The sequence below is a fragment of the Paramormyrops kingsleyae genome, chromosome 1, assembly GCF_048594095.1.
Source record: "Paramormyrops kingsleyae isolate MSU_618 chromosome 1, PKINGS_0.4, whole genome shotgun sequence".
Taxonomy (NCBI): domain Eukaryota; kingdom Metazoa; phylum Chordata; class Actinopteri; order Osteoglossiformes; family Mormyridae; genus Paramormyrops; species Paramormyrops kingsleyae.
This window is the reverse complement of record NC_132797.1, coordinates 30,568,475-30,581,468: the sequence shown is the minus strand read 5'-3', so window position 1 is coordinate 30,581,468 and position 12,994 is coordinate 30,568,475. Positions and strand designations below refer to the sequence as shown.

The 12,994-nt window shown below is 42.2% G+C and overlaps 1 protein-coding gene across 1 annotated transcript in view; it reads left to right on the top strand.

Moving 5' to 3' along the window:
* Positions 1-10,675, top strand: part of cdh2 (cadherin 2, type 1, N-cadherin (neuronal)) — a 51,993-nt gene extending 41,318 nt beyond the window's left edge. Inside the window, exons 12-16 of the mRNA XM_023826758.2 lie at positions 721-954; positions 1,267-1,500; positions 1,739-1,878; positions 3,165-3,329; positions 9,135-10,675. Of these exons, the coding sequence (XP_023682526.1) occupies positions 721-954; positions 1,267-1,500; positions 1,739-1,878; positions 3,165-3,329; positions 9,135-9,341 (980 nt within the window). The 3' untranslated portion in view covers positions 9,342-10,675. The remainder of the gene's footprint in view (positions 1-720; positions 955-1,266; positions 1,501-1,738; positions 1,879-3,164; positions 3,330-9,134) is intronic.
* The last annotated feature ends 2,319 nt before the right edge of the window (positions 10,676-12,994 follow it).

Sequence of the window (12,994 nt, the reverse complement as noted above, 5' to 3'; positions counted from 1 at the left end):
CTGCAGAATATATTATATATGTGAAGAGAAGGTACAGAAGGTGCTCATGTGCTGAGTCATGGGGCGACACAACAGGACTCTCAATCAGTGCAGACCTGCTCATTTTTAAAATGTGCATGTAAATTTTTTGCTCATTTGTGGGAATTTTTGTGCGAGTGATCAGTTAAATTTCGAAAACGTTGAAATGGTCAGAGTTGGATGACTGCTTCTATTCAGCTGAAAAGCTGCTTACTCAGTGAATGCACGTCACTGTGCTTCACCCAAAACTATTTTAGTATTCTCAGTGCGCAGCCTGGCAGTGGCAATGCAACCACTTAGGCTAAGAGTGTGCCCATTGCATGGTGGATACACCCCCTGGCATGAGCGGAACATCGGTGCCCTGTTTGTCCATGAGACATGTTTTATCTAAGGTTAATGTCCGGTGTGGGTGTGTTAAGGCCGTTCTTTACACAGAGCATTCCTCCGATGTTACAGTAAACATAATTGCAGCATCTTGACAGCTAATTATGGTCAATTCTGAGTGGTCCGTTTTTAGAAAGCTGCTCTAAGTGATACGGCTGATTCGAAAATACATAACAGTAATGGCCCACTTACGCTGCAGGCGTCAGAGATGCAGTGCCGCTGGCGGGCCAGGAAAAGCGGACTAGGTGATGTCGTGTCTGTGAACCACACACGTCAACGCGTCCACTTAACATCCCCATGCCCTCCCGCTCTTTGCAGGAATCCCGCCAGCCAGTGGTACCGGCACACTCCAGATCCAGCTGCTGGACATCAACGACAACGCGCCTAGCGTGTTCCCCCAGGAGGCCGAAATGTGCGAGAGGCCTGAACACACGGGCATCAATATCACGGCTGTGGACGGCGACCTCAACCCCAACGCTGGGCCTTTCGCCTTTGAGCTCCCCAACAAGCCACCAGATGTGAAAAGGAACTGGACCATCACTCGCCTGAGCGGTACGTCCCAAGCCCAAGCGGCAGGGACTTCTCAGGCCAGCTTCATCCCCGGGTCATGGGGAATAAAATTATCTTCTTATTATGAATCATAACTATATCTTTTGACTTTATTGACCAAGGGTTACCTATAACATATTTAAAAGGATCAATAATCACATCTTAGGCTAAGAAATGGCATTTAAGGTTCTGAATTTATGAAGGAATTCATTTGAGAGCCATTAATTTATGTCTTTAGCATGGGTCTGTAAGTTCTAACATGATGTCAGCCATATATGGTAACATGACTGTAATGTTATGACATGATTCTGACAGGCGACTACGCTCAACTAAGCCTGAAGATCGGCTTCCTGGAGAGTGGGATCTACGAGGTACCTATCACCATCACAGACTCGGGGAACCTGCCCATGTCCAACACGACCTTCCTACGTGTCAAAGTGTGCCAGTGTGACCACAACGGCGATTGCGTGGATATTGAGCGCATCGTGGCTGCCGGACTGGGCACCGGCGCCATCATTGCCATCCTGCTCTGCATCATCATCCTGCTAAGTAAGCCTCGCCCCCATTTTAGTCCCCATCCTAAAGTGGCTCCACACGGCAAACACTTATCCACTAAAAGAAATCCACACAGATTGTATGACACAGCAATCAATTCACTGATAAAGCTCATATCAAGCTATAAACTGGGGGCCAGCTTTAAAAAATAATTTAAGTAGAAAGAGTGTGTCTTCCCATTTAACTGTTTCTCATTCTTCTGTCACTCTCTCTCCGTCTTGGATGGCTTCAGTCTTGGTGCTGCTGTTCGTCGTGTGGATGAAACGCCGTGACAAGGAGAGGCAGGCCAAGCAGCTTCTCATCGACCCAGAGGACGACGTGAGGGACAACATCCTCAAGTACGACGAAGAGGGAGGCGGAGAGGAGGATCAGGTACGTGCACCCCCTGCCAGACACGCACTTACTTTTTCTAATCCTCCACAGAATTTTATATCATAATCATGTTGTGAAGCAAGACAAAAGAGATATTGTAAATTGACCTTTCCCAGCGTCAGTCAAGTGTTTGTGTGTGGGACAGCTTGTCTTTACAGTCTTAAATTAGCCCTTATTGTCGTCAATTGCATGGCTAATGCAATCCAAATGTCGTCATTTAGCAATTACTTTTTGATTTAGAAAGACGTTTTCTCAAGCATGATGGCTTCAGGTCCAATGGTCATGGTAAGATAATAGTGTGATAATAGCCCCTGGTGGGGGTTGGAGGGGGGGTGGTGGTGGCACAAGTTTGCACACTAGGCATTGATTTAAATCAATGACGCTAGAGCCTGTGTTAAGTGTTTATTACCAATAGCCAAGAAGGCTGAGAAGATTCATAACAAAAAGCGGCATTTAATTTTGGATGGATTATGTTCACACTGTGCAAGGAAATTGCTGAGAAATTATGTCGCCGGTCTCCATGATAACTAACAGAACAATGCACCTGTACAGTGAACAGGGCTATTAATGTCTTGGTTAACAAATTATATTATATTCCTAACTGCCTGATTCAAGTAATTTTTTGGGGGTATGACCTCAGTGAACCATCAACAAATTAGGGCCATAAATGGCTGTACTGCACGCATTACGCATACAGAAAAAAAGTTTATTACCTGAATGGTAATAATCAGACTGTACTTGCTCCAGACAACCCCTGGATGTGTTTTTGTTTCATTAGAAATATTGAAACAAAAGTTGCTACCACTATTTAAAATATCTGATTACTAACAGTCTGTATGTCTGTGTACATTGGAAACCTTTTTTGACATAACTGGATGCCGTATTTTTGGGGTGGATCTGGCTGTGATAGATGCCCTAATCACAGATGGCAGAAAAACGAGAAGGAATCTGCTACGTTTTGGAGCACTATGTTAACTGGGCCGTCCTTGCTGGCACCTTAATCAAAACCTGGTTTCAGAACACAATCGTCTGAATCATTTACAGTCACGAAGAACAATTGATAACTCATGTGTTTTTACTGCCTCCATTGAGGAAATTCCACTTGCCAAAGTGTCGCAATCGCTTCTCCGTTACAGTCATCCAAGGAGTTATGGCGATTTTATTCCAGTACTTTGTCCACGCTCCCTTTTCTGTGTAGCTTGCTTCCCCCTCCCCCAACCCTTGGCGGCATCGCCACGGCGCCGTGGTGTCCAGGTGGCCGACGCTGACGCCCATCTGTTCCGCAGGATTACGACCTGAGCCAGCTCCAGCAGCCGGACACAGTGGAGCCAGACACCATCAAGCCCGTCGGAATCAGGCGGCTGGACGAGAGGCCGCTGCACCCTGAGCCACAGTACCCAGTGAGATCCGCAGCGCCGCACCCTGGAGACATCGGTGACTTCATTAATGAGGTGAGGGGGTGGGCACTGTATGGGCCACACCCAACAGAACTGCTCCAATCATTTTCGACGAATGTTATGCAATCAATTGCACGGTGTGTAAAGCAGAGCTTGTAGAGCAACCTTCAACTCCACATAGCCCTTACTGTGACTTGGATCAGGCATGGCTTATACCATAGCACTTGAGCTCAAAATGTGGGATAGCAGTGAATGCTGCAAATGTGGATAGGATCGATTAGGGGACAGGAGAAAATTACTAAGAAAAATTACGTTGCACACACACACATTTTATTTCTCGAATTTCATGTTTAATTTGTTATCGTATATGCATTCCACAATGGATTGTTTCCGCTCATCATTTATTCTCTCTCTCTACCGTAGATGGAAGAATTTAATATCTTGTATAGGGCCACAGTGAACTTTGCGCAAATGAGATTAGCGAAGAACACAGTTAAATTAAATTGGTAATGAATTAAACACTAGCCCTGTCAGGAAAACTTAAAGTAATTATGTTTGATTTAAACTGTGCATTATCTCAAATTCAAGCCTCCATGTGCGATTATACCTCCCCTGATTTATTTGGTTTGTTTACCAGAAGCTGATTCCCAGGCATGATATTTTTTTGCATTTTACTCAGACCACATGAGTACCCCAATGATTTATAGCATGCCTCAGTCAATTCTGGTTATTAAAAAAAACACATCATTTTATTTATTTGCTTTGTTGTTGTGTAATACTATGTCAGACCTTTTGTTTGTTTTTTTTTGGCTGGCATTGAACAGTTCTGTTAAAGATTTCACGGCTGCCTCTGGCTACCATCCGCCCAAACCATCATTTATTAATGTTTCAAAAAAGAACCAACATGTATTTTTCATGAGTTTCAACAGACATGAACGACACTTGCCCCACCCCCCCACCCTAAATTCTTAGTCTTTGAATTTTCTGAATCTTTATCTAACTTGGTCACTGGTTTGTAATGAGGTCCCACTTAGTTTGTGTTCCTATTGGCCGCTCCAGGTGAATCTGGGATAGTGTGCGAACTTTTCACAGTCTTGTTTTCAGCTTTGAAAACCTGACGAGTAGGTGAGGCGTTCATTCTGAAGAACGTCTGCAGTGCAAAGCCATACTATTTGCAGATGATACGTGATTTATTTTTAAAAATACACTTTCAAGAAGTGTTGTCAAATGTTTTTCACTATTCAGACTCCCCTAACCCCCACCGACAGCCAAGACGAGCTATTTTCTCAGGTCCCACATCGGAATAACAAACCACACCACTGAATTGACCAGGCCTGCTCTCATTCTGGGTCAGCGACTAAACAAGCAATCTGTAACTAAGACATTATTAATTTGTTTCATCTCATTAAGAAAGAGGGCCCCTCATATGGCAAGCAGGGCCAGGCTCACACTGTTTTTTCTGTCCATATTATCCTTTAATGTGTTATATGACTCTCTTCCTTCATCTCTCATTGGAAAGTGTGAACTGGAACATAGAATTCAGAAGACACCCTCGGATAACAACAGCTCCACTGCCTGAAAAGTCGTAGACTTGGCTGTTATATGTTATAGTTTTTCACTGGAGTTCACGAGCAGTGCCAATGAAGATGTAGACTTTACTTGTACTGCCATCTCACAGGAGTGTGGAAGAAAGTGTCACTTGTCAATTCATGGTAACTCTGAGCTGGCTGAAGCCACATGTGCTCTTAAGCACTCTCCACTGAAGCCAACCTTGACTTGTTTTTGTTTTTGTACTGAAGCAGCAGTGATCTCCAACCGCATTTCATAGTGGAATTATTTAAACCACATAAACAGCAGCGGCTGGAATTGCAATGAATGATCCGTCAATCATGCTCCAGATGAATATGTTATCACTGCTGCCTACAGCAAATATTTAAAGAGATGTAGCAAAGGGAAAATTATTTCAGACTGTGGAAGCTGCTTTTAAAAGAGTAGTTACATAACTGGCGTATCAAAATGAAGCATAGTTCCAATAAATTATGTTCATTCGGTTTGAAAAATCCGTGCATTAGAAGTGGGCTCCTGTTCTTCTGCCCACTGAGTTCCTCACGTTGAGTCTCTAGCGAAAAGCTGCAATCTAAGCAGGGGTATCAGACGTGAAATGGTTACCCACACTCATTATCACACAGATATCATGTCAAGCGATCTATCTAAGCAACCTCATATGCTGGCATCTGATGGCTTTGCCTTAATAAAAATAAACCATCCACAGCAATGCAGTCACAAATCCAGAAATACAGTTAAGGGCTAGATTTACTAACAGTTCGCGTCAGTGCAAACCCTGTTTTGGCATTAAAATAGTACTACTCAGGATTTATCAAAAATGCACAGGTGAAAGCAGTGGAAAGCATTGCCACAGTTAATTGCGATTGGCCATATTGCATATGCATTTGTAGGAGTTCCCTGTCAAAACAAAATTTGGGGGAGGAGAGTACTTGAATGAATCACGCAATGTGATTTACTAAGTTTTGCGGTAGGCAATTCACTGCAAATTGGACCCATTATTAACTTTTAAAAAAGCATATCTTATTTAGCGCTTGACATGGCTTCGATAGTTGCCACTAGGAAGAGATGCCATCAAGGGTACAAGAGCATAAATCTACAAATATACACTGGGTGGTATGACGAAAAATTTGTATCACAGTGTTTTTTTAAGATTCTGCCAATTTCACGGTATATCAATATATATTTTTTTCCAAGTTCACCCTTACTGTAGTAGCGAGCATTCACATTAATAAAATACGTTTACGAATGTTTTTAAAAAGGAGCATTTTATCAATTATAAAAAACATTTACATTTAGATTGACAGTATAACCAACATGTTTTATTAGATTATTAATGTATATTCAGCAAGACTGCAGTGTTTTATCGATTTATAACCGTGTACTTCGCTTGATAAAATTTGTTTCACTGACATGTTTTATTAGATTATAATATATATTTAGCTAGATGGCTAGATGTTTTTTTTAATTGTAACTATATAATTACCATATATATTTAGCTAGGTAACAACATGTTTGCTTAGCTGGCATGATTTTAATAATAATTTCTGTGATAAATTGATAATAATAAGAATTTTGCTTTACTGATATGCATTTATGCAGACGTAATTATGTTACACGTGCTATAAGGCATATATTGAAGCAGTAGCTATAAACACTGAACAGTTATAAATTGTTGTATCATGACGTTATAACTGTTAGTAAGAAGGGCACACACAGTTAACAGGGGTCCCCTCTCAATAAACTCTGTACAGCGATCCATAATGCTTGGAGAAGTGAACAGTATTATATCATGTGCCTATGGAAGCATTACAACTGTTTTTTCAGCTATGCCAGTATATGAAAAATTCATACCGTATGGGAAATTAAACCGCTATACTAGATGAAATGGTATACCGCCCAGCACTACTTACACTTATATTATGTTTGTCAGATTGCAACATGCTGCAACTGGGTTGGTCATTATTGAAATGAACTGACTGAGTCTATATTCATAAATTTGCACACTTTTAATAGATTGACCGCAGAATTGGTCACTTCTGTTGATGCCTTTTTTTTTTTTGATTGTGTCCTCATGCTAAGATGCCCTGCTTAATAAATCTGGCCCTAAGAGTTCAAACCAGTAGGCACAATGGTAATGGGCTCTTTTATCATATTAAATGATACATTTACATTAAAAGTTGCTCCCATCCCTGATCCAGTTAAAGTTCACTGGTGAGCCTGGCATGGAGGATTCTCCACTGACCGTCTGTGGCCTCAGTAAAGGAGGGTCACTAGGGGAGTCGAACAGTGTGGCCTCTTTAGTATGCAGCCCTGGCGGAGGCCACACGTGCAGCGGTTCACCGCACATCGCAGGCTGACCGGCTCACTTTAGGTCAGCGGAACAGTTTGCTCCATCTCCCCAGGGCCATGGCGCATGGCTTGGGGCAGAAGAGCACACAGGAAGAGAGAAGGAAAAAACTAGAAGAAAGTCACCCCGCTCCTCTTGTCCTTTAAGTACCTGGTCTTTTTTATGTCCTGGATCTAATCCTTCTTTTAGGCTGGAATGTTTATTAGCATGTGTGTAATTTGGCTACAGACGACTTGGGGCTTTAAATTGATGTGTCTGATTAAGAAAAGGACATAAAAAATTGCACCGCACTTTTAAAAATCAGTCACAACAGAGCAAAGTTTGGGGTACTGCAATTACATTTAGGGCCCTTGGTGTACGCTGCAGTGTATCCTGGAATTGTGGGCCTTGTTAGCTATACCCAGTTGTTTTTTACCTCGTTTCCACCAACACTGAGCTGGTGCTGGTGTTGGTGCCAGTGCAGCGCTGACTCTCGCTTGGTGCCTTTTGAGAACCAGCCTGTGTTTCCACCGGTTTCAAAAAAGAACAGAACAGAAATGTTATACAGGCGGAAGTGAAAGTAAAGGTTAATCTGTATTTAATTTTCTTGGATTTATTTTGCCGAACTGAAAAAAAAACTTTCTCTAGTATGACTCGTTGCGCTCTGTCTCTATTGCCTGTATCCACTTTTTTTCTCCATAGCGGCTCCCCATCTGTGTGTGACTTTATTCTCGTTCATTGTTTTACTGCTGTCCTTTTAAGGATCACGCAATAGAAGAGTCTGCTAAACTTTGCAGTCTGCCTCATGATCTCTTCTCCACTCGAACACCACAATATTTTATTTATTCAACCTGTGACATAATTATACTTTATTATTAAATCTGGCCAGCAGATCAATCTTTCGTTTTTCACAGAATAAAAAAACACGATGTAACGTTTTTGTGAATTATAAGTGTTTTAGGGCAAGTTAATATTTTATTTAAAATATCTCCCATCCATCCATCCACCCATCCATCCATTTTCCAAAACCGTTATTAGACTAAGTATATCGGTTATGGATTGAAATTTCTGAGTATATGGCTGGTGTAACGAGACAGGCGGAGAGAAGCGAGGACCCAGAAATGCAAGAAATGCCGAAGTTTAATAGGACAAGCGATAACAAACAGGCGAAGCTTCCGTGCTCTTCGTTATGGGAAGCGCTGCCGTTCCCCGGCAGGGGAGCGGAGCCGCGCAGCCCGAGAGCTTCCCTTGGGGCAAGCCGAAGCAAACAAAACCAGAGGGCGTTGAGCAGGGAGCGTAGTCGGTGGGCAGGCAGGAAGGTCAGAAGCCAGGGAGTCAATCCGACGAAGATGCACAGGACGGCGAAACACACGGAGGGCAGGACACAGGGAGTCGGACTGGATGAAACAGGTAAGTCAGGAGCGGGTGCGGGGCTACGGAAGGAAGACACAGAAACAGGTAACTGGAACAGGTACGGGAGATCGGGGAGACGGAAGACTAGTAAACGCTCGGTATAGCTTCTTTTCATCGGCTTAATACTTCGCACTGGCAATGCGTGAGTTCTCCCCTTTTAACTAAGCCGTCATCCATGGATGAAAGAGCTACACCTGTCCCGTCACGCCCCCAGGAGGCGTGACAGCTGGTTGACGCCGTAGCCCGTCCCACTTTTGCTGACATTATGGTGCCAAATTCTGAGGCCAGCTTTTCTGTGGTGCAGTGCTAGAGCGTTTTTTTCTGGCCCAGAGTGATATTTTTCCAGTGGAAACGCGTGGAACCAGTGCCAGATTGGGAAAAAGTTCGGCACAAGCACCGGCACCATGTTGGTGGAAACGTGGCTTTTGAAAGCACATTAATTCTGATAAAACATGAAGTAAAACAAACAAAGGATATGTTCAGAATCAGTCCACAGGATAGACAGTATCTGTCAATGGCATTAATCTTCCTTTTTCTTAATTATTTTGTTATAGGGACTTAAGGCTGCAGACACCGACCCAACAGCTCCACCCTACGACTCCCTGTTGGTGTTTGACTATGAGGGCAGTGGATCTACAGCAGGCTCCTTGAGCTCCCTCAACTCCTCCAGCAGCGGGGGCGATCAGGACTATGATTACCTCAATGACTGGGGTCCAAGGTTCAGGAAACTGGCAGACATGTACGGTGGATGTGACGACTAATGGGTGGCTGGAAGGGTGAGAGTGGGGGTTGTGGTGGGCAGGGGTGAGCAAGCAAAATGGAAGTCGCACTTTTTTTTATGGGACAAGTACAGCCTCTAAAGAAAAGATATTTCACGAAGAGTGAACAAAAAGAAACAACGATAATGAACAACCACAAAAGCAGCAACAATGACTACAGCAAAAACTCTGGCTTAATGATTTAGTCTCCTTGCAGATGTGCTTGTCGAGGGCTTCAGTATAGACCAGTCTCAGCCGAAAAGGATCACTGGCAAAACCAACACCGACTGAGTCATTGAGGTTAAGAGCGCTAAGTTACACTTGAATTTCACAGTACAGAAGCACTGGGATTTTATGTGCCTTTTTGTACATTTTTGGATCCGAATAATTAGTTTTATGTTAAAGGCTTTAATGGTACTGACTTTTGGAGTGATTTCGATAATTACGAAAGTATGTCAAACTATGGTATGCTCCTACATGCTTTTTTGATTTCACCATCCTGTCTTCTGTCAGATACAGTTACTTAAGTGAATAATAGAGACAAAATAAATGAAAGTATCTTTGTTAGTTTGGATGGGCAGAAACAAATGGGAACAGAAGTGTACAGTGCCCTAGTCTTTTAGATAGAATTTTTCACTAAAAACATTAAACTTATGCAGCTGGTTGCAGATAAAGGGAGTCATGAATCATTCTGTAGTGGAAATAAATTTTTGTTTCTTTGAAGTGATAGTACATTTCAGAAACGTTAAATTCGTCCTAATCCATGTACACTTTATTTGCCTTAGTCATACTCTGATTTAATTTTTACGCCACTGTAAAAATAATGTGTGTATATATTTTTTTCCTTCAGTTTTTTTTGGCTTAGTCTACAATGAATGAAAAAGTTCCAAACTTGTATATGTATAATTTGAACTAAAGTTGAGGTTTTTTTTTTTGCATGTTTTTTTTCATTATGAAAAGGTATTTCCAAAATTTATTTACAAAATGAAATGACATTTACAGAACTGGGTGAAATGTATTGAGTTGCAGCTATGAGAGAGAGCGAGAGAGACCGTTTTGTAAAAAAAATTAAAATAATAATAAAATAAAAAAAAATAAAAATAAAATAAAAAATAGAAAAAAATCTTATCAGCACAACTGTTTCAATTCATACCAAAAAAAAGAAAAAAAAAAGAGAACTGGGGAATAGGTATGTTGTGACACATGAAGCACTAACACCAGAAACAGCTTTAAGACTTTAAGATGGTTTTTGTCAGTAGCTTTGTGGAAACTATGTACCAGGCCTCAAATGATACTCTGACCCCAAGAATCTGAATAAAATGCTAATTTTGGAGCTAGTGGTTGGTTTCCTGGATTTCTTATTAATTATTTTTTTATGATTTGTTTGACCATGACAGAATGATCTGTTTAAATGAGAGCCATATCTATTTCATGGTCCTCTTTGATAATGGATGTATTTTGAAATGATTCCTTTTTATCCCCATTAATGTGTTTAGTTTGCTGCTGGTTTGTAGGTAAAAATTATAAAAACAATTAAAAGTATATATACATATACACTATATTACCAGAAGTATTGGGACACCCCTTCAAATCATTGAATTTGGGTGTTCCAATCACTTCCGTAGCTACAGGTGTATAAAATCAAGCGCCTAGGCATGCAGACTGCTTCTACAAACATTTGTGAAAGAATGGGTCGCTCTCAGGAGCTCAGTGAATTCAAGCGTGGTACCATGATAGGATGCCACCTGTGCGATAAGTCCATTCGTGAAATATTCCATGGTCAACTGTTAGTGGTATATTAACAAAATGGAAGCAATTGGAAACAACAGCAACTCAGCCACAAAGTGGTAGGATGTGTAAAATCCCAGAGCGGGGACAACGCATGCTGAGGCACAGAGTGTGCAGAAGTCACCAACTGTCTGCAGAGTCAACAGCTACAGACCTCCAAATTTTGTGTGGCCTTCAGATTGGTTCAAGAGCAGTACGTTGAGAACTTCATGGAATGGGATTCCATGGCCAAGCAGCTGCAACAAAGCCTTACATCGCCAAGTGCAATCCAAAGCATCGGAAGCAGTGAAGACATGTTCTCTGGAGTGATGAATCATGCTTCTCTGGCTGGAAATCCAATGGACAAGTCTGGGTTTGGTGGTTGACAAGAGAACAGTACTTGCCTGACTGCATTGTGCCAAGTGTAAAGTTTGGTGGAGGGGCGACTATGGTGTGGGGTTGTTTTTCAAGGGGTTGGGCTTGGCCGCTTAGTTCCAGTGAAAGGAACTCTTAATGCTGCAGCATTCTATGCCATTTTGGACAATTTCATGCTCCCAAAATTGTAGGAACAGTTTGGGGATGGCCCCTTTCTATTCCAACATGACTCCGCACCAGTGCACAAAGCAAGGTCCATAAGGACATGGATGAGCAAGTCTGGTGTGGAGGAACTTGACTGGCCTGCACAGAGCCCTGACCTCAACCCAATAGAACACCTTTGGGATGAATTAGAGCAGAGACTGCGAGCCAGGCCTTCTCATCCAACATCAGTGCCTGACCTCACAAATGCTCTCCTGGAAGAATGGTCAAAAATTCCCATAAACACACTCCTACACCTTGTGGACAGCCTTCCCAGAAGAGGTGAAGCTGTTATAGCTGCAAAGGGTGGGCCAACTTCATATTAAAGCCTATGTATTAAGAATGGGATGTCATTAAAGTTCATGTGTGTGTAAAGGCAGGTGTTCCAATACGTTTGACAATATAGTGTATGTAAAAAGGAGAGAGAGAATGTATGCAGTTAATTTGTTAACAGATAGACCTCATGATTTGTGATTCAGAAGGATAACAACTGATTGCAGAATGGTGGCAGTGGATTTAAAACAATCTTTTGTTACATCACTAGGTCTCATTATGAGAAAGAGTCTGGAAGCTTTCTTAGCTTTGGTTTGCGTCTTTTCATTCTTGGAGTCCCTGTAAAACCAGGCCAAGACTGTTGAACTGTGAAAATCTGCAGCTCCTGTCAGATTTAAAAAAGAAACAACAACAAAACCCACAGAGTAAATATGTATCCTTAAACTGGAAATGCAAAGTAAGTAAATGAGGACTTCCTGACCTTGATGTCGACAGACGGCCACAGTAGGTTATCCAAGATAGCATGGCGTTGAGTTGGCTTCCTCAATTAATAATTCTTCAATCCCCGGCGCTCCCAGGCCTGTATAGTAATTGGGGGGACTTAATTTGTTTTGTGCAGGGGTTCATGGTAATTTCATTAGTTGTCTGCCATCAAGAGTTGCGATCCACACTGTAATCTCGCATCTCATCTCTCTCCTGGGGGCTCCTTTTATAACTGGAAGCTTTTAGCTTTGCCAGTCCTACATCACTACCCACAGGGAGAACAGGTCTATTATGCTGTGCACGTGTGTGTGTGTGTGTGTGTGTCTGTCTGTCTGTCTCTGTCTGTCTGTCTCCGTCTGTCTATCTATCTGTCTGTCTGTCTCTGTCTGTCTTTCTGACTGGTCATTTGTCATTTGCCAGACCAGAGGGGAAGCAAAACTTTCTGCTAAATCTATATCTAACAAAGAACTGAACCAATGATAACCCCTCACTTGCACTCCCAGAGAACATTCTTAAAGTCAGTTACTTTCTTTCTGCCCCTTTTTGAAATCCTGGGG